A 21,116-nucleotide genomic window follows, 5' to 3' on the forward strand; every position below is an offset into this window, starting at 1 on the left:
TGTAACATGCACAGACTCCTGTAAAAGTGTGTTGTAATGCAGCATCTTTGTGTGTAACATGCACAGACTCCTGTAAAAGTGTGTTGTAATGCAGCATCTTTGTGTGTAACATGCACAGACTCCTGTAAAAGTGTGTTGTAATGCAGCATCTTTGTGTCTAACATGCACAGACTCCTGTAAAAGTGTGTTGTAATGCAGCATCTTTGTGTGTAACATGCACAGACTCCTGTAAAAGTGTGTTGTAATGCAGCATCTTTGTGTGTAACATGCACAGACTCCTGTAAAAGTGTGTTGTAATGCAGCATCTTTGTGTGTAACATGCACAGACTCCTGTAAAAGTGTGTTGTAATGCAGCATCTTTGTGTGTAACATGCACAGACTCCTGTAAAAGTGTGTTGTAATGCAGCATCTTTGTGTCTAACATGCAGACTCCTGTAAAAGTGTGTTGTAATGCAGCATCTTTGTGTCTAACATGCACAGACTCCTGTAAAAGTGTGTTGTAATGCAGCATCTTTGTGTCTAACATGCACAGACTCCTGTAAAAGTGTGTTGTAATGCAGCATCTTTGTGTCTAACATGCACAGACTCCTGTAAAAGTGTGTTGTAATGCAGCATCTTTGTGTGTAACATGCACAGACTCCTGTAAAAGTGTGTTGTAATGCAGCATCTTTGTGTGTAACATGCACAGACTCCTGTAAAAGTGTGTTGTAATGCAGCATCTTTGTGTCTAACATGCACAGACTCCTGTAAAAGTGTGTTGTAATGCAGCATCTTTGTGTGTAACATGCACAGACTCCTGTAAAAGTGTGTTGTAATGCAGCATCTTTGTGTGTAACATGCACAGACTCCTGTAAAAGTGTGTTGTAATGCAGCATCTTTGTGTGTAACATGCACAGACTCCTGTAAAAGTGTGTTGTAATGCAGCATCTTTGTGTCTAACATGCACAGACTCCTGTAAAAGTGTGTTGTAATGCAGCATCTTTGTGTGTAACATGCACAGACTCCTGTAAAAGTGTGTTGTAATGCAGCATCTTTGTGTGTAACATGCACAGACTCCTGTAAAAGTGTGTTGTAATGCAGCATCTTTGTGTCTAACATGCACAGACTCCTGTAAAAGTGTGTTGTAATGCAGCATCTTTGTGTCTAACATGCACAGACTCCTGTAAAAGTGTGTTGTAATGCAGCATCTTTGTGTCTAACATGCACAGACTCCTGTAAAAGTGTGTTGTAATGCAGCATCTTTGTGTGTAACATGCACAGACTCCTGTAAAAGTGTGTTGTAATGCAGCATCTTTGTGTGTAACATGCACAGACTCCTGTAAAAGTGTGTTGTAATGCAGCATCTTTGTGTCTAACATGCACAGACTCCTGTAAAAGTGTGTTGTAATGCAGCATCTTTGTGTCTAACATGCACAGACTCCTGTAAAAGTGTGTTGTAATGCAGCATCTTTGTGTGTAACATGCACAGACTCCTGTAAAAGTGTGTTGTAATGCAGCATCTTTGTGTCTAACATGCACAGACTCCTGTAAAAGTGTGTTGTAATGCAGCATCTTTGTGTCTAACATGCACAGACTCCTGTAAAAGTGGGGGGTACAAAAACCGAGGCGCAGCAGTCCACCTCTCAGCAATCACACCTCATTTCTGCTGAATGTGCACTTTCTTGTTGATGAAGTGAATTAAAGAATCTGGTGATTGTTGCAGCTTTGAACCCGTTCTGGGACGCCGACATGAACTTCCGCCTCAGCATCCCTGAACTGTGCCTGGTCCGCTTCTCCGTCCGAGACCAGACCGGTTTCCTGTCCAGCGACTTCGTGGGCCAGTACACGCTGCCGTTCTTCAGCATGAAGAAAGGTGAGCCCGGGACACGAAGGTTGGGTATTGTTTGGATTTACACCTTTCCACTGACTCTTGCCAGTGATTGTCCATCCCCGTTCTACAAAATGTACCAACAATTTGTCAGGCAGTCTCTTAAAGGCCTACTGAAAGCCACTACTAGCGACCACGCAGTCTGATAGTTTATATATCAATGATGAAATATTAACATTGCAACACATGCCAATACGGCCTTTTTAGTTTACTAAATTGCAATTTTAAATTTCGCGCTGAAATAGCCTGCTGAAAACGTCGCGGTACGATGACGCGTGTGCGTGACATCATGCATTGTAGAGGACATTTTGTTCCAGCATCGTTCCCGGCTATAAGTCGTCTGTTTTCATCGCATAATTCCACAGTATTCTGGACTTCTGTGTTGCTGAATCTTTTGCAATTTGTTCAATGAATAATGGAGACGTCAAAGAAGAAAGCTGTAGGTGGGAAGCGGTGTATTGCGGCCGCCTTTAGCAACACAAACACAGCTGGTGTTTCATTGTTTACATTCCAGAAATATGACGGTGAAGCTGTACTATGGAACAGAGCGGTCAAGCCAACACGGTTGGATTGGACCACACACACAAAGTACAGTGTATTATGCAGCGATCATTTCGAAAGATTGTGTTTTGAAGAGGGTCCCTTGCAAAGTGCAGAGATGGGCATCGCCACCACCCGTCGACTGGTGCTGAAGAAAGGTGCGGGGCCGACCTTCAGGTTGTACAGGTACGACCATATAATCTCACTAAAACACTAGTAATACAATAAGCAGATAAAGGATTTTCCAGATTTATCCTAGTAAATGTGTCTAATAACATCTGAATCGCTCCCATTGTATAGTCTTTTTTTTCTCTATTCAGGGCCCACAACTTGAACGATTTCAAATATTTAGTTATTTGGACATAATTTGGGCTTCCAGTTCATAAAGCCCACAAAAACAGGATTTCAAAAAAAGTGGATTAATGTGAAGAAATCACCATTTGCTTCTCAGTTTCTGCAGAAAAAAAGAATGAATTAGGATCAGATCAACTCAATCAAAATATGGTACTTTCAAAATGATATGTCAATCTTCAATACTTTGTAGGGAAACCTTTTGCCTTAATTACTGCCTTGCTGTGTTATTCCTTCACTCTAACTTTCCTCATCCACGAATCTTTCATCCTCACTCAAATTAATGGGGAAATCGTCGCTTTCTCGGTCCGAATCGCTCTCGCTGCTGGTGGCCATGATTGTAAACAATGTTCAGATGTGAGGAGCTCCACAACCCGTGACGTCACGCGCACATCGTCTGCTACTTCCGGTACAGGCAAGGCTTGTTTATTAGCGACCAAAAGTTGCGAACTTTATCGTGGATGTTCTCTACTAAATCCTTTCAGCAAAAATATGGCAATATGGCAAAATGATGAAGTATGAAGCATAGAATGGACCTGCTATCCCCGTTTAAATAAGAACATCTCATTTCAGTAGGCCTTTAAGGTGCCACTAGTGGAAAATGACTCCTGTTTGCATGATGTGGATTTTTCACATCCTCTCTTGTTTTATTGGCCTGCAGGCTATCGCTGGGTGCCTCTACGGGCCCGAGATGGATGCAGCCTGGATCCAGCCTCTCTTTTTGTTTTTGTCTGGTACTCCTAAAACACAGCTCCGGAACACTTTGGCAACAGGGAGGCAGCTCAACAACAAATAGAAAGACATTGAATAGATGCATGAGCTGTATATATTCTTGCATGTGCTGCAGGGTTTAGGAGCAGAAGCCTCCAGCGTGGCTGAAAAGCAGCTCGTCTAAAACTGAAAAATCCCTGGAGTGAGATTGTAGTTTCCTGTGACGAAATGAATATTTGATGCAAGTTCAGTTGTTTTTTTCTCTCTCAGAAGAAATCTGGCTGAGTGGCCAACACGTGCCGGCAGGTTACAGTAATAAGTGGAGCTGCATCTCTCCCACATGAGAAATCCTGCAGGGAATAACATAAATAGCCGTCACAGAGGTGTACATTATTGAAGAAGTCTATTTTCATCCGGGCTCATCACTACATCCACTAAATGAGGTTTTTTTTTCTCTCTAAATGAGACAGGGACAGAGGATGGTGTGTGTATATATGTTTATATACACATATATATATATATATATATATGTGTGTGTATGTATATACACACATATATATGTATATATATACAAATATATATATATGTGTATATATATATATATGTGTGTGTATATATGTGTGTGTACGTATATACACACACATATATATATGTGTATATCTATATATATATGTGTGTGTATGTATATACACACATATATATGTATATATATATATATATACACACATATATGTATATATATATATATATATATATACCTGCGATGAGGTGGCGATTTGTCCAGGGTGTACACCGCCTTTCGTCCGATTGTAGCTGAGATAGGCACCAGCGCCCCCCCCCGCGATCCCAAAGGGAATAAGCGGTAGAAATGGATGGATGGATGGATATATATACATACATATATATATATATATATTTACATACATATATATAGTATATACATATATACTATATATATGTATATATACATATATGTATATATATACATATATATAGTATATACATACATATATAAATATACATATATATGTATATATACATATATATTTACATACATATATATGTATATATATACATACATATATATATATATATATATATATATATATATATACATACATATATATATATATATATGTAAAAAGTTCTATTTTGGTTTCATCTGACCACATGACATTCTCCCAATCCTCTGCTGTATCATCCATGTATCCATTTTGGTATAAACTCAACTGGTGGTGTTTGGAGGAAGAAGAATACTGAGTTGCATCCCAAGAACACCACACCTACTGTGAAGCATGGGGGTGGAAACATCATGCTTTGGGGCTGTTTTTCTGCTAAGGGGACAGGACGTTTGATCCGTGTTAAGGGAAGAATGAATGGGGCCATGTATCGTGAGATTTTGAGCCAAAACCTCCTTCCATCAGTGAGAGCTTTGAATGGTTGACCAAATACTTATTTTACAAATAAATTCTTTAAAATTCCTACGATGTGAATTCCTGGATTTTTTTTTTCACATTCTGTCTCTCACAGTTGAAGTGTACCTATGATGAAAATGACAGACCTCTGTCATCATTTGAAGTGGGAGAACTTGCACAATCGGTGGCTGACTAAATACTTTTTTGCCCCACTGTGTGTGTATATATATATATATGTATATACACATATATATATATATATATATATATATATATATATATATATACACACACACAGGCCTATTGTAACTTTTTAATCCTGCATATGACACCAATATGAAACACCAACACAGCATCAAGGACGCGTCAATGCAGCCAGTGAGTGTGCCTCGCACTCACTGAGGCGTAGTTTACCCATCACGGCTCGTGGTTTTCATTTCTGTTGAATTACTGGACTGTGCTAATTGTGCACTAAGCACTTATTCCATGTGGGGATGGAATTGGATAAATACAGTATGTGAAACAACTCAGTCCTGTTATTTCCCGTCATGTTAATAAACAAATGAGTCATCCTGAGTTCAGGAAGCACATTTTTCAGTAGTTTAAAATGTGTTTCATCAGATTTGCAGTAGAAAAACATTGTTCATTCCAACAAAACAAAGGGCAGTGATTGTCCCATTTTCACTCAATATAAAATGTAATATTTTCTGCAGGATTGCGAGTTTTAGGTGAGGCTTTTGTGTGAGTTTCCTTACACAAAACCTGCTTGTGCAGGGAGTAATATATTACATCAAAGGGAAATGACCAATAAAATCCAAGTATTTTCAATCACAATGTCGAATAATTAGATTAAATAAAAAAAACAAAACATCTCCAGCATGTACTGTAACTCATTTAAAGATGCGTGTGTGTGTTCAGTGCATTGTAACTTCCTGAGGTGCTCCTTTGACTCCATTGCTTCATCCTCAGCATCTTCCATATGGATGGTGCTTGTGAAGCATGTCAAGAGACAATGTTTGCATGGAGGTGGTGGCCCCCCCTGGTGGCAGCAGGCCTGCAGTGCAGCTGAGGTCAGCATGCACTGTTCCTGAGTGTAAACCAGGTCTCCTTGTTGAGCAGCTCCTCCTCCAGCTTGATGTTTGTGGCAGCCACAAAAGTCTTCTTGCTCTTCACGGTCACGTCCAGCACCATGCCGTACAGCAGGGGGACGTTGCTGTACTCCAGCTGCCCAAGACACACGCGTTTCAGGACACGTTAGCAAAGCCGACATGGGACACAGAAAGTGAGGTGAGCAGCTGATGTTAGCTCACATATCAACCTGCTTCTTTCCAAACGTGATCAACTATTTGTTCCAGCGTGATGTGAATTGTTAGTTTAGTAAAGTCACAACTAAATTGGGTAGCTTTCATATTTGAATCGAAACAGATACCAGCACCTGGTAATCAATACCGAAACCCAAAAAGGTACCAATTTTTGTTTGGTACACGTGTGGAATTAATTTTTTAATTGAATAGGAACGATACAGTTCATAGTTCCAAAACAATTAAATGATATATGGTAGGAGTGTAACGGTTTGTATTGAACCGTTTCAGTACCAAAAGAGTTTCCACACAGACATATTCAGTGAAGTGAAGTGAATTATATTTATATAGCGCTTTTTCTCTAGTGACTCAAAGCGCTTTACATAGTGAAACCCAAAATCTAAGTTACATTTAAAGCAGTGTGGGTGGCACTGGGAGCAGGTGGGTAAAGTGTCTTGCCCAAGGACACAACGGCAGAGACTAGGATGGCCAAAGCGGGGATCGAACCTGCAACCCTCACGTTGCTGGCACGGCCGCTCTACCAACGGCCAACCGAGCTATGCCGTTAGAGTCCCCTGGAAAATCCAGGAGGGTTGGCAAGTATGCTTGTATGTGTAAAAACTTTTTCAAAGATTTATTTAACACAAAATACTTTCTTGGCAGAGGAAAATGTTTTATAATATTGTTCTGGCTACTTTGTCAGTTTTGAGTGTTTCGATGCGATTATCTTGTTCCATTTTAATTTTCCTGAATTTTAGTGACATGCACCTGGGGATAGGCCCCTCCCACCTCCAAAGACATGCACCTGGGGATAGGCCCCTCCCACCTCCAAAGACATGCACCTGGGGATAGGCCCCTCCCACCTCCAAAGACATGCACCTGGGGATAGGCCCCTCCCACCTCCAAAGACATGCACCTGGGGATAGGCCCCTCCCACCTCCAAAGACATGCGCCTGGGGATAGGCTCCTCCCACCTCCAAAGACATGCACATGGGGATAGGCCCCTCCCACCTCCAAAGACATGCACCTGGGGATAGGCCCCTCCCACCTCCAAAGACATGCGCCTGGGGATAGGCCCCTCCCACCTCCAAAGACATGCGCCTGGGGATAGGCCCCTCCCACCTCCAAAGACATGCACCTGGGGATAGGCCCCTCCCACCTCCAAAGACATGCACCCGGGATAGGCTCCTCCCACCTCCAAAGACATGCACCTGGGGATAGGCCCCTCCCACCTCCAAAGACATGCACCTGGGGATAGGCCCCTCCCACCTCCAAAGACATGCACCTGGGGATAGGCCCCTCCCACCTCCAAAGACATGCACCTGGGGATAGGCCCCTCCCACCTCCAAAGACATGCACCTGGGGATAGGCCCTTCCCACCTCCAAAGACATGCACCTGGGGATAGGCCCCTCCCACCTCCAAAGACATGCACCTGGGGATAGGCCCCTCCCACCTCCAAAGACATGCACCTGGGGATAGGCCCCTCCCACCTCCAAAGACATGCACCTGGGGATAGGCCCCTCCCACCTCCAAACACATGCACCTGGGGATAGGTTGATTGGCAACACTAAATGGTCCCTAGTGTGTGAATGTTGTCTGTCTATCTGTGTTGGCCCTGCGATGAGGTGGCGACTTGTCCAGGGTTTACGCCGCCTTCCGCACGATTGTAGCTGAGATAGGCGCCAGCGCCCCCAAAAGGGGAATAAGCGATAGAAAATGGATAGATGGATTAAAAAAAGTGTATTGAGTGTGTCATGTTCGGTTTATGTGATGTCACGCAAATTCATTTTGTGTTGGAGGAGTTCAAGTACCTAGGAGTCTTGTTCACGAGTGAGGGAAGAGTGGATCGTGAGATCGACAGGCGGATCGGTGCGGCGTCTTCAGTAATGCGGACACTGTATCGATCCGTTGTGGTGAAGAAGGAGCTGAGCCGGAAGGCAAAGCTCTCAATTTACCGGTCGATCTCCCATCCTCACCTATGGTCATGAGCTTTGGGTCATGACCGAAAGGATAAGATCACGGGTACAAGCGGCCCAAATGAGTTTCCAGGTCTCTCCCTTAGAGATAGGGTGAGAAGCTCTGTCATCCGGGAGGAACTCAAAGTAAAGCCGCTGCTCCTCCACATGGAGAGGAGCCAGATGAGGTGGTTCGGGCATCTGGTCAGGATGCCACCCGAACGCCTCCCTAGGGAGGTGTTTAGGGCACGTCCAACCGGTAGGAGGCCACAGGGAAGACCCAGGACACGTTGGGAAGACTATGTCTCCCGGCTGGCCTGGGAACGCCTCGGGATCCCCCGGGAAGAGCTAGACGAAGTGGCTGGGGAGAGGGAAGTCAGGGCTTCTCTGCTTAGGCTGCTGCCCCCGCGACCCGACCTCAGATAAGCGGAAGAAGATGGATGGATGGATGGATGTCAAACTGCTTTAAGTATCGATTTATATTTCTAAGAAAGCCCCAGCTGTAAGGTTAATGTGCATAATTTAATATTTTAGTTGCTCAAACAGTAATGTTTTTATACAAGTTTAGATTGGGAAATGGCGTTTTTTTTTTGTTTTCTTAAGGAGAAATACGTTAATGGTTCTTGTTTTCATGTTAGCAATTAAGTTCAGTAAATGTTATCAATCATAATTTTATGAACATTTTACAAACCCCGTTTCCATATGAGTTGGGAAATTGTGTTAGATGTAAATATAAACAGAATACAATGATTTGCAAATCCTTTTCAACCCATATTCAGTTGAATATGCTACAAAGACAACATATTTGATGTTCAAACTCATAATTGTTTTTTTGCAAATAATAATTAACTTAGAATTTCATGGCTGCAACACGTGCCAAAGTAGTTGGGAAAGGGCATGTTCACCACTGTGTTACATCACCTTTTCTTTTAACAACACTCAATAAACGATTAGGAACTGAGGAAACTAATTGTTGAAGCTTTGAAAGTGGAATTCTTTCCCATTCTTGTTTTATGTAGAGCTTCAGTCCTTCAACAGTCCGGGGTCTCCGCTGTCCTATTTTACGCTTCATAATGCGCCACACATTTTCCATGGGAGACAGGTCTGGACTGCAGGTGGGCCAGGAAAGTACCCGCACTCTTTTAATATGAAGCCACGCTGTTGTAACACGTGCTGAATGTGGCTTGGCATTGTCTTGCTGAAATAAGCAGGAGCGTCCATGAAAAAGACGGCGCATAGATGGCAGGATATGTTGTTCCAAAACCTGTATGTACCTTTCAGCATTAATGGTGCCTTCACAGATGTGTAAGTTACCCATGCCTTGGCCACTAATGCACCCCCATACCATCACACATGCTGGCTTTTACACTTTGCGTTGATAACAGTCTGGATGGTTCGCTTCCCCTTTGGTCCGGATGACACGATGTCGAATATTTCCAAAAACAATTTGAAATGTGGACTCGTCAGACCACAGAACACTTTTCCACTTTGCATCAGTCCATCTTAGATGATCTCGGGCCCAGAGAAGCCTGCGGCGTTTCTGGATGTTGTTGATAAATGGCTTTCGCTTTGCATAATAGAGCTTTAACTTGCACTTACAGATGTAGCGATGAGCTATATTTAGTGATAGTGGTTTTATGAAGTGTTCCTGAGCCCATGTGGTGATATCCTTTAGAGATTGATGTCGGTTTTTGATACAGTGCCGTCTGAGGGATGGAAGGTCACGGTCATTCAATGTTGGTTTCGGGCCATGCCGCTTACGTGGAGTGATTTCTCCAGATTCTCTGAACCTTTTGATGATATTATGGAGCGTAGATGTTGAAATCCCTAAATTTCTTGCAATGTCACTTTGAGAAAGGTTGTTCTTAAACTGTTTGACTATTTGCTCACGCAGTTGTGGACAAAGGGGTGTACCTCGCCCCATCCTTTCTTGTGAAAGACTGAGCATTTTTTGGGAAGCTGTTTTTATACCCAATCATGGCACCCACCTGTTCCCAATTAGCCTGCACACCTGTGGGATGTTCCAAATAAGTGTTTGATGAGCATTCCTCAACTTTATCAGTATTAATTGCCACCTTTCCCAACTTCTTTGTCATGTGTTGCTGGCATCAAATTCTAAAGTTAATGATTATTTGCAACAACAAAAAAGTTTACGGCGTGGCGCATGGAAGAGTGGCCGTGCGCAACCGGAGGGTCTCTGGTTCAATCCCCACCTAGTACCAACTTCGTCACGTCTGTTGTGTCCTTGAGCAAGACGCTGGTTAGCGCCTTGCATGGCAGCTCCCTCCATCAGTGTGTGAATGGGTAAATGTGGAAGTAGTGTCAAAACGCTTTGAGTACCTTGAAGGTAGAAAAGTGCTATACAAGTACAACCTATTTATCATTTATGAGTTTGAACATCAAATATGTTGTTTTTGTAGCATATTCAACCGAATATGGGTTGAAAATGATTTGCAAATCATTGTATTCTGTTTATATTTACATCTAACACAATTTCCCAACTCACAATGAAACGGGGTGTGTAACTTAAAAGGGTACTACTAAATGTTGGATGTTTTACCCAGGATTCATCATTCCCACGTTTACAGAAATAGCGTGAAACAAACAAGCAGACCTCGCAGTGAACGTCCAATAAAAGTTGTACCAGTTCGTTGAAGGTGGGGTTGTCATGATTCCGCACCACCTTGGTCTTCCTCCTGGATCTCTGCGTGAGGTCTGGTCTCAGACACGTCACCACGTAGGCGTCCGGATTAGAGCCGTTTGGCGCCTTCTGGTGACAACAAGCCCCGTGCCGACTGTTAAGTCACCTGGATGTCATGCTGATCTTGTCATTGGAACTTACGATGTTCTTCAGGTGTTTCACCAGGACGGAGAGCTTTCTGTCGGTGTAAGAAATGAAGAGCTGGATTTGAGGAGAGTCTCCTGTAATGTAGTCGACACACAAATGTGATATTGTCAACATCAGCTTATATCTGAATAAAATACTGTAAAACCTAGAGTTGCACAATAGACAATATATATTTGGTCAACCACAGCACTTTTATTGCTGGCGTAATTAACTTAGAATTTCATGGCTGCAATTCATGCCAAAGTAGTTGGGAAAGGGCATGTTCACCACTGTGTTACATCACCTTTTCTTTTAACAACACTCAATAAACGTTTGGGAACTGAGGAAACTAATTGTTGAAGTTTTGAAAGTGGAATTCTTTCCCATTCTTGTTTTATGTAGAGCTTCAGTCCTTCAACAGTCCGGGGTCTCCGCTGTCGTATTTTACGATTCATAATGCACCACACATTTTCCATGGGAGACAGGTCTGGACTGCAGGTGGGCCAGGAAAGTACCCGCACTCTTTTTTTTACAAAGCCACGCTGTTGCAACACGTGCTGAATGTGGCTTGGCATTATCCTGCTGAAATAAGCAGGGGCGTCCATGAAAAAGACGGTGCTTAGATGGCAGCATATGTTGTTCCAAAACCTGTATGTACCTTTCAGCATTAATGGTGCCTTCACAGATGTGTAAGTTACCCATGCCTTGGGCACTAATGCACCCCCATACCATCACAGATGCTGGCTTTTGAACTTTGCGTCGATAACAGTCTGGATGGTTCACTTCCCCTTTGGTCTGGATAACACAATGTCGAATATTTCCAAAAACAATTTGAAATGTGGACTCGTCAGACCACAGAACTATTTTCCACTTTGCATCAGTCCATCTTAGATGATCTCGGGCCCAGAGAAGCCGGCGGCGTTTCTGGATGTTGTTGATAAATGGCTTTCGCTTTGCATAATAGAGCTTTAACTTGCACTTACAGATGTAGCGACAAATTGTATTTAGTGACAGTGATTTTCTGAAGTGTTCCTGAGCCCATGTGGTGATATCCTTTAGAGATTGATGTCGGTTTTTGATACAGTGCAGTCTGAGGGAAGGAAGGTCACGGTCATTCAATGTTGGTTTCCAGCCATGCCGCTTACGTGGAGTGATTTCTCCAGATTCTCTGAACCTCTGAACCTTTTGATGATATTATGGATGCAGGTGACACGTTCTTGAAAGGGACAAGCGGTAGAAAATGGATGGATGGAAGTTCTCAACACCGTGTAACTCAGAGCTGGGCAAATATATGGACTCGGGGGCCACAATTGAGAGGAAAACAATGTGTCTGGGGGGCCAAAGTGTAAGTGTGTACACATATATACACATTCAGCTGTAAAAATGTACTTTACAGTTTGTTTGTTTGGGTCCTTTTTTTCAGCAACACTGACAGCAAAAGTCACGATGTCCGATAGAATTCTAAAAATAGATCACCTCAAAAAAACGGAATGGAATTTTACAGTTTTTTTACTGAAAAGTACATGAAAATAAATAAAGTGAGATTTACAATATCGACTATGAAAGATAAAACACTGAATATTAACAACATATGAACGTCGTTCCTCTTTTACTTCGCTGATCAAGCAAAACTCAACAAAAATCCCCATAAAACACCAGTAAAATATGAAGGCAAAGGGTAATAAACAACTACATTATGATATATTGTCGTGTAAAAATCTGCTTTCTGTTTCTGACACAGGTGTTTCTGGCTGGCTGCTCTGAAAACAAACCCCGCCCACTCTGCTTTGTTCCTGGTCTAATTACCGTAATAACTTCTATAACACCCAAAAGCACAGATTCCAACCATTGAAATACTTTCTATTAGAGATGTCCGATAATGGCTTTTCGGCCGATTTCCGATTTCGTCCAACTCTTAATTACCGATTCCGATATCAACCGACACTGATATATACTGTGGTGGAATTCAATCAATGTTTATTTATATAGCCCCAAATCACAAATGTCTCAAAGGACTGCACAAATCATTACGACTACAACATCCTCGGAAGAACCCACAAAAGGGCAAGGAAAACTCACACCCAGTGGGCAGGGAGAATTCACACCCAGTGGGACGCCTGTGACAATGCTGACTATGAGAAACCTTGGAGAGGACCTCAGATGTGGGCAACCCCCCCCCTCTAGGGGACCGAAAGCAATGGATGTCGAGCGGGTCTAACATGATACTGTGAAAGTTCAATCCATAGTGGCTCCAACACAGCCGAGAGAGTTCAGTTCAAAGCGGCTCCAAGACAGCAGCGAGAGTCCCGTCCACAGGAAACCATCCCAAGCGGAGGCGGATCAGCAGCGTAGAGATGTCCCCAACATATACCCAGGCGAGCGGTCCATCCTGGGTCCCGATTCTGGACAGCCAGTACTTCATCCATGGTCCATTAGTGACAGTGGTTTTCTGAAGTGTTCCTGAGCCCATGTGGTGATATCCTTTAGAGATTGATGTCAGTTTTTGATACAGTGCCGTCCGAGGGATCGAAGGTCCCGGTCATTCAATGTTGGTTTCCGGCCACGCCGCTTATGTGGAGTGATTTCTCCAGATTAACACATTATTATGTCTCATTTTGTTGTGATGCCCCACTGGATGCACTAAACTATGTAACTTTACCAGGAATTGATTAACGTGGACCCCGACTTAAACCAGTTGAATAACTTATTGGGGTGTTACCATTTAGTGGTCAATTGATGGAATATGTACTGTACTGTGCAATCTACTAATAAAAGTTTCAATCAATCAATTGATCAAAAACAAGTTTTTCCAAAATAAAAGAAGATAAAAAAACAACTTTAACTCCAGTTATGGAAAAAAAGGGGGGGTGCAGGGTTTGGTTGTAGCAGGGGGTGTATATTGTAGCGTCCCGGAAGTGTTAGTGCTGCAAAAGGGTTCTGGGTATTTGTTCTGTGTTTATGTTGTGTTACGGTGCGGATGTTCTCCCGAAATGTGTTTTGTCATTCTTGTTTGGTGTGGGTTCGCAGTGTGGCGCATATTTGTAACAGTGTTAAAGTTGTTTATACGGCCACCCTCAGTGTGACCTGTATGCTGTGTTAATTTTGACAGCAAAATTTGATTTAGTTTGAGTCATAGTCTTTTGACTAAAATGTAATTTAGTTATTTAAATTGTTTTAGTTTTAGTCTAGTTTTAGTTGACGAAATATAAGATTATATTCGACGAAAACTACAGTAGATTTAGTCGACTAAAGGGTAATATGTAAACTTTCCCTTCAATTTCTGAAAGTCAAAGCAAAACAGCAGAAAAATCCCCGATACAATTCGTATTTTGATGAAACTCATGTCTCAAATGTAGTATTTCACGAGTAAGCCGTGTAATAAACGGGATAACGTGGAGTGAGTTGTATGTTGTGGAAAATGCTTACCTGTGTGTGGATTTCGGGATGATTCGACTGTAAATGTCGCTTCAAGTTTGTTGTGTTTTTCCCCGTAATCCTCGCGCTGCATTTCTTACCACGTCGCTCTGATTGGTTCTCTTCCCAACTCCTCCCGCCTCTTCCTAACGAAATGAGTTCCGATTGGATCTCGTCTCTGGCAGACATTTTCGTCTCGTTTTTATTCGTTGACGAATAAGTCAATACACCTCGTCATCGTCTTAGTCCACGTAAATTATTTTTTATTAAGTGATTCCCAAAGCCCAAAAAAAGTCTGCGGGCTATAGAGCGTTTTCATTTCGGGCTCCAGTACTCTGGAATGCCCTCCCGGTAAAAGTTCGAGATGCCACCTCAGTAGAAGCATTTAAGTCTCACCTTAAAACTCATTTGTATACTCTAGCCTTTAAATAGACCTCCTTTTTAGACCAGTTGATCTGCCGTTTCTTTTCTTTTTCTCCTATGTCCCACTCTCCCTTGTGGAGGGGGTCCGGTCCGATCCGGTGGCCATGTACTGCGTGCCTGTGTATCGGCTGGGGACATCTCTACGATGCTGATCCAACTCCACTTGGGATGGTTTCCTGTGAACGGGACTCTCGCTGCTGTGTTGGATCCGCTTTGGACTGGACTCTCGCGACTGTGTTGGATCCATTATGGATTGAACTTTCACAGTATCATGTTAGACCCGCTCGACATCCATTGCTTTCCTCCTCTCCAAGGTTCTCATAGTCATCATTGTCACCGACGTCCCACTGGGTGTGAGTTTTCCTTGCCCTCATGTGGGCCTACCGAGGATGTCGTAGTGGTTTGTGCAGCCCTTTGAGACACTAGTGATTTAGGGCTATATAAGTAAACATTGATTGATTGATTGATTTAGTTATTGTCTCGTTTTAGTCAGGAAAAAAAAGGTCGTTGACGATAACTATGACGAAAATTGTTCGTCAACAAAATTAACACTGCCTGTATGGCTGTTGACCAAGTATGCATTGCATTCACTTGTGTGTGTGAAAAGGCACAGATTTTATGTGATTGGACCGGCATGAACGGCAGTGCCTTTAAGTTTTATTGGCGCTCTGTCCTCCTCCTTACGCCCGTGTACACAGCGGCATTTCAAAAAGTCATAAATTTAGCTTTTTGAAACAGATACCGATAATTTTCGATACTACAATTTAAAGCATTTATCGGCCGATTTGAAAAAAAAAAAAAGTAGAAGGTCCTGCGGGTCGGATTGAAAAATCTAAACGAGCCATATTTTGTCCAGGTCTGATGTAGCGTTTTTGTTAGCGGCCGAGAATACAAGAAAGCCAATCCAACCGCTAAGTTAGCTCTCTTGAAAGTGAAGTGGGGTGGGCTGATTGATACAAATATGGACAGAAATGACACAGAGTATAGTTAAAGTACCAATGATTGTCACACACGCACTAGTTGTGGTGAAATTATTCTCTGCATTTGACCCACCACCCTTTATCACCCCCTGGGAGGTGAGGGGAGCAGTGGGCAGCAGTGGTGGCCACGCCTGGGGATCATTTTTGATGATTTAACCCCCAATTCCAACCCTTGATGCTGAGTGCCAAGCAGGAAGGTAATGTGTCCCATATTTATAGTCTTTGGTATGACTTGGTTTGAACTCACGACCTACCGATCTGAGGGCGGACACTCTAACCACTAGGCCACTAGAGTGAAAAGCAAATTTTATTTTCACTCGCATACAAAACATTCTAACCTGGATTGTTTCCCTGGCTTGGAGACTCTCCCGAAGGACAGTGCAGCGAAGACACAACAAACTCCCTTCTTGTCTCTCATGGACACACACATGTTGTTGTTGACTTTGGACTAGCGACTGCACGACATCAAGGCCGCGGAACAGAGACACACTGCAGGCCTACACACACACATTCATCCACAAAAATATACGCCACACACACACACCACCCCGCCAATACAAATCCCATAGTGGTGATGGAAGGATGGTCAGCGCCTGAGAGCTGCAACCTGCCACCATGGCCCCGCACTCCCTCCCCTCTGTTGCTAGATATCTGGAGATGTACATTGTAATATGTATATGTGCTTTGCTATGGAGGTTTTTTTCCCACTCCAGACTAGACCCCCCTTAGGAGCTCAGTCTAGATTGTATTTTTTTACTCATCCTTTCCCAGCGTTTTACCTTTTCCCCTTCATTTACGGGGCGCCTTATGGCGACCCATCAGCGTTCTTGTTCTGTAACCCTGAACACTGTTTGTTTGTCTAATCTTGAACAGGTTTGTGCTGAAAACAAAGTTTTGTTGTACTTGTTGCAATGACAATAAAGACCAATCCTACCAGATCCTATGAGAAGGTGAGCACAGCTCCTAGATCAGGTGTCAAAGTCGTTGATTGATTCCCGAGCGCGGCCAACGCTGCTGCTCACTGCTCCCCTCACCTCCCAGGAGGTGATCAAGGGTGATGGGTCAAATGCAGAGAATAATTTTGCCACAGCTAATGTGTGTGTGACAATCATTGCTACTTTTTTTTTTACTGAATGTGCAAATAGCCTTGGAAATTCCAGACTATTTTCCGAGGGAGAAAATATCACCTTGTGGTTTCAAAACCAATATTTATCTCTGTAAAGGCAATTGTTTGTACAGTTTGTTTGTGTGTGTGCATGCAAAATCACCTGTTGCCACATTTCCTTGAGTATCTCTTTTGGGTCCGTCCAAAAACAAGCTGCACACAAATTCATTCTGGAAGCAAAGAGTTGGGAAGGTTGTTGACAACATCGAGGAGAGCAGCGAGAGAGAAGATCAACACAACTTACTCCCTTGCAAGGTCCTTCAAAAAGCTGTTTAAGGTATTTATTCAACTGAGACACCTTTCTGCTTGGTGTGAATGTCATCATATACCAGGAAGGGAACCTAGAAGAGTAAACAAAAAGGTAAGTACGTTGCATTCAATGTATTTATTATAGCCACAGTGCTGATAATTAGCATGATGACACCAGAAAAGAAGTATTTTTATAAAAGATGTCCGATAATATAGGTTGATTGGCAACACTAAATGGTCCCTAGTGGGTGAATGTGAGTGTGAATGTTGTCTGTCTATCTGTGTTGGCCCTGCGATGAGGTGGCGACTTGTCCAGGGTGTACGCCGCCTTCCGCCCGCTTGTAGCTGAGATAGCGACCAGCGCCCCCCGCAACCCCAAAGGGAATAAGCGGTAGAAATGGATGGCTGGATGGATGATGTCCAATAATGGCTTTTTTGCCGATATCCGATTTTGTCCAACTCTTAATTACCGATTCCGATATCAACCGATATATACAGTCGTTATTATGCCTAATTTTGTTGTGATGCCCTGCTGGATGCATTAAACAATGTTACAAGGTTTTCCAAAATAAATCAACTCAAGTTATGGGAAAAAAAATGCCAATATTGCACTGCCATATTTAGGGACTGATGTCCCAAAAGGACAGAGGACCCTATTGAATTTCTAGCTTTTTATTATTATTCTTTATTATTATACCGCCTCCTCTTTGAGCTGTAATTGACCCCACTTAACATGCTTCAAAACTCACCAAATTGAACACACACATTAGGACTGGCAAAAATTGCGATCTAATTAAAAAAAACAAAGACAAAAAATCTAAATTGTGCACTATCGCTCCCTAGGAGGAAAACAGACAAAAGTGCCTCTAACTCCCAGTAAGAATGTTGTAGACACATGAAACAAAAACCTCTATGTAGGTCGCACTTAGACCTATATTTCATACACTGACAACCTCGAGCAAAAATCAACAGGAAGTTTGCAATTCCTCCTTCAATACAAAAGATGGCTATAAATACTTCTTGCAGCTTCAATTATTATTGAAGTCGCAAAGTGCATAATTTTTTTTAACATGCCTCAAAACGGCACCGTGGAATTTGGGACATGCTCTCCCTCTCATCTTTCGGGAATGTAAACAATGAAACACCGGCTGTGTTTGTGTTGCTAAAGGCGGCTGCAATACACTGCTTCCCACCTACAGCTTTCTTCTTTGTCGTCTCTATTATTCATTGAACAAATTGCAAAAGATTCAGCAACACAGATGTCCAGAATACTGTGGAATTATGCGATGAAAACAGACAACTTATAGCCGGGAACGGGAAGAGTTAGTGCTGCAAGGGGTTCTAGGTATTTTTCCTGTTTGTCATTCTTGTTTGGTGTGGGTTCACTGTGTGGCGCATATTTGTAACAGTGTTAAAGTTGTTTATACGGCCACCCTCAGTGTGACCTGTATGGCTGTTGACCAAGTGTGCCTTGCATTCACTTGTGTGTGTGTGTAAAGCCGTAGACATTATGTGATTGGGCCGGTATGCAAAGGCAGTGATGGTAAATGGTAAATGGTTGTACTTGTATGGTGCTTTTCTACCCCTTTTTAAGGAGCCCAAAGCGCTTTGACACTATTTCCACATTCACACACTGATGGTGGGAGCTGCCATGCAAGGCGCTAACCAGCACCCATCAGGAGCAAGGGTGAAGTGTCTTGCTCAGGACACAACGGACGTGACGAGGTTGGTACTAGGTGGGGATTGAACCAGTAACCCTCAGATTGCCACTCTCCCAACTTCGCCACGCCGTCCCCTTTAAGCCACGCCCCCAATATTGTTGTCTGGGTGGAAATCGGGAGGATGGTTGCCGCGGGAGATTTTCGGGAGGGGCACTGAAATTCGGGAGCCTCCCAGGAAAACAGGGAGGGTTGGCAAGTCTGACTGGGAGACACAAATGTCTTTTAAAAAGTCATACATTTTACTTTTTGAAACAGATACCGATGATTTCCGATATTACATTTTAAAGCATTTATCGGCCGATAATACCGGCGGTCCGATTTTATCGGACATCTCTATTTTTTATATTAGCAAACACGCTTACAATCACCAATAGCAGACAGATTAGTGTTATGACTCACTGAGGCAGAGTGGACTCTATGAAGTGTTTCAGCAGCTGCTTGTGGATCATCTCAAAGTCCTCAAAGGTCATTTCACTATAGACAAAGCCGTCATCAATGGTCACTTTCAGATAATAGATCTGGGGGGAAAAATAAGCATCAATATTATATCAGTGGTGCAGAGTTAGGGTCGTCAACACTTGAAGGAAAACATTTTAAAAACCTTGCAGAGCTGGTCGATCCCATTGTTTTTGACGTTTTAAAGTTGTGTAAAAGGAGTTTTGTATCCACAAAGAGTGAATGAAGGCAACTGGACTCATCTTGTATGTTGAAGAGGTTTCAACCTTTTTGGATAACATGACCATTATAATCTCCCACAATCTGCACACATTTTCGTACCCTTTGACTACAAATGTACCCTATTTTTCTAGCAATACTACCACGTATATTTTGGACCTGATCGCCACATGTAACTCAGACAAAAAGGATGTCCGAACTTCCCAATTTGTCTTTTTTTTTTTTTTTCTTAACAGAAAAATGTCACTGTGGTAAAAAGTCACATTTGGAGTCTGATTCCCAGAAGTTATTGCTGGCTGCTGCCAGGCCGAGGAGGACTGATTTGAGCCAAGGCAAAAAGATTAAAAAGATGCCAGAAAACTGCAATCAGTTTGATAAGTTAGCAATCAGACATCGATTGGGTTAGACTGAGCATGCAGCAAATAGATTCCAATGATGGAATATATTGATATTCTTCCAATTTTTGTATTTTTACAATAACAAAAATACGGGAGAAAGAGCATCCCTTGACAGATTAAAGGCCTACTGAAAGCCACTACTAGCGACCACGCAGTCTGATAGTTTATTTATCAATGATGAAATATTAACATTGCAACACATGCCAATATGGCCTTTTTAGTTTACTAAATTGCAATTTTAAATTTTGCGCCGAAAAATCCTGCTAAAACGTTGCGGTGTAATGACTCGTGCGTGTGATGTCGCGCATTGTAGAGGACATTTTGTTCCAGCATCGTTCCCAGCTGTAAATCGTCTGTTTTCACCGCATAATTCCACAGTATTCTGGACATCTGTGATGCTGAATCTTTTGCAATTTGTTCAATGAACAATGGAGACGTCAAAGAAGAAAGCTGTAGGTGGGAAGCGGTGTAGTGCGGCCGCCTTTAGCAACACAAACACAGCTGGTGTTTCATTGTTTACATTCCAGAAATATGACGGTGAAGCTTTACTATGGAGCAGAGATGTCAAGCGAACACGGTTGGATTGGACCACACACACAAAGTACAGTGTATTATGCAGCGATCATTTCGAAAGATCGTGTTTCGAAGAGGGTCCCTTGCGAAGGGCAGAGATGGGCATCGCCACCACCCGTCGACTGGTGCTGAAGAAACGTGCGGGGCCGACCTTCAGGTTGTACAGGTACTACCGTATAATCTCACTTAAACACTAGTAACACAATAAGCAGATAAGGGATTTTCCAGAATTATCCTAGTAAATGTGTCTAATAACATCTGATTCGCTCCCACTGCCCTAGTCTTTTTTTCTTTTCCTAGTCCTTCACTCTTACTTTCCTCATCCACAAATCTTTCATCCTCGCCAATACGGCCTTTTTAGTTTACTAAATTGCAATTTTAAATTTCCCGCAGAGTTTCTTGTTGAAAACGTCGCGGAATGATGACGCGTGTTTGTGACATTATTGGTTGTGGCGGACATATCAGCCCAGACCAACTTACGGCTAAACGTCGTCTCTTTTCATCGCATAATTACACAGTATTTTGGACATCTGTGTTGCTGAATCTTTTG

At 42.7% G+C, this 21,116-nt stretch overlaps 2 protein-coding genes across 10 annotated transcripts in view; one reads left to right on the top strand and one right to left on the bottom strand.

The window, feature by feature from the left end:
* Positions 1 to 4,951, top strand: part of LOC133562874 (1-phosphatidylinositol 4,5-bisphosphate phosphodiesterase zeta-1-like) — a 67,293-nt gene extending 62,342 nt beyond the window's left edge. For all 4 annotated transcript variants that reach the window (XM_061916681.1, XM_061916682.1, XM_061916683.1 and 1 more), the window contains exons 9-10: positions 1,703 to 1,852; positions 3,420 to 4,951. In XM_061916681.1, coding sequence (XP_061772665.1) covers positions 1,703 to 1,852; positions 3,420 to 3,502 — 233 coding nt within the window. In that variant the 3' untranslated portion in view covers positions 3,503 to 4,951. The remainder of the gene's footprint in view (positions 1 to 1,702; positions 1,853 to 3,419) is intronic.
* A 510-nt stretch (positions 4,952 to 5,461) lies between these two features.
* The window catches only part of LOC133562872 (phosphatidylinositol 3-kinase C2 domain-containing subunit gamma-like), a 74,098-nt gene continuing 58,443 nt past the window's right edge, over positions 5,462 to 21,116 (bottom strand). For 5 of the 6 annotated variants that reach the window (XM_061916680.1, XM_061916678.1, XM_061916679.1 and 2 more), the window contains exons 28-33: positions 19,320 to 19,438; positions 17,195 to 17,291; positions 17,054 to 17,120; positions 10,984 to 11,063; positions 10,786 to 10,911; positions 5,462 to 6,108 (exon numbers count right to left, since the gene is read on the bottom strand). In XM_061916680.1, the coding sequence (XP_061772664.1) occupies positions 5,956 to 6,108; positions 10,786 to 10,911; positions 10,984 to 11,063; positions 17,054 to 17,120; positions 17,195 to 17,291; positions 19,320 to 19,438 (642 nt within the window). In that variant the 3' untranslated portion in view covers positions 5,462 to 5,955. Of the gene's footprint in view, positions 6,109 to 10,785; positions 10,912 to 10,983; positions 11,064 to 17,053; positions 17,121 to 17,194; positions 17,292 to 19,319; positions 19,439 to 21,116 lie in introns of those variants that run through there. The other variant, XR_009808922.1, reaches the window with a different exon arrangement.

This window comes from Nerophis ophidion, linkage group LG12 (genome assembly GCF_033978795.1).
Source record: "Nerophis ophidion isolate RoL-2023_Sa linkage group LG12, RoL_Noph_v1.0, whole genome shotgun sequence".
NCBI classification, from domain to species: Eukaryota; Metazoa; Chordata; class Actinopteri; order Syngnathiformes; family Syngnathidae; genus Nerophis; species Nerophis ophidion.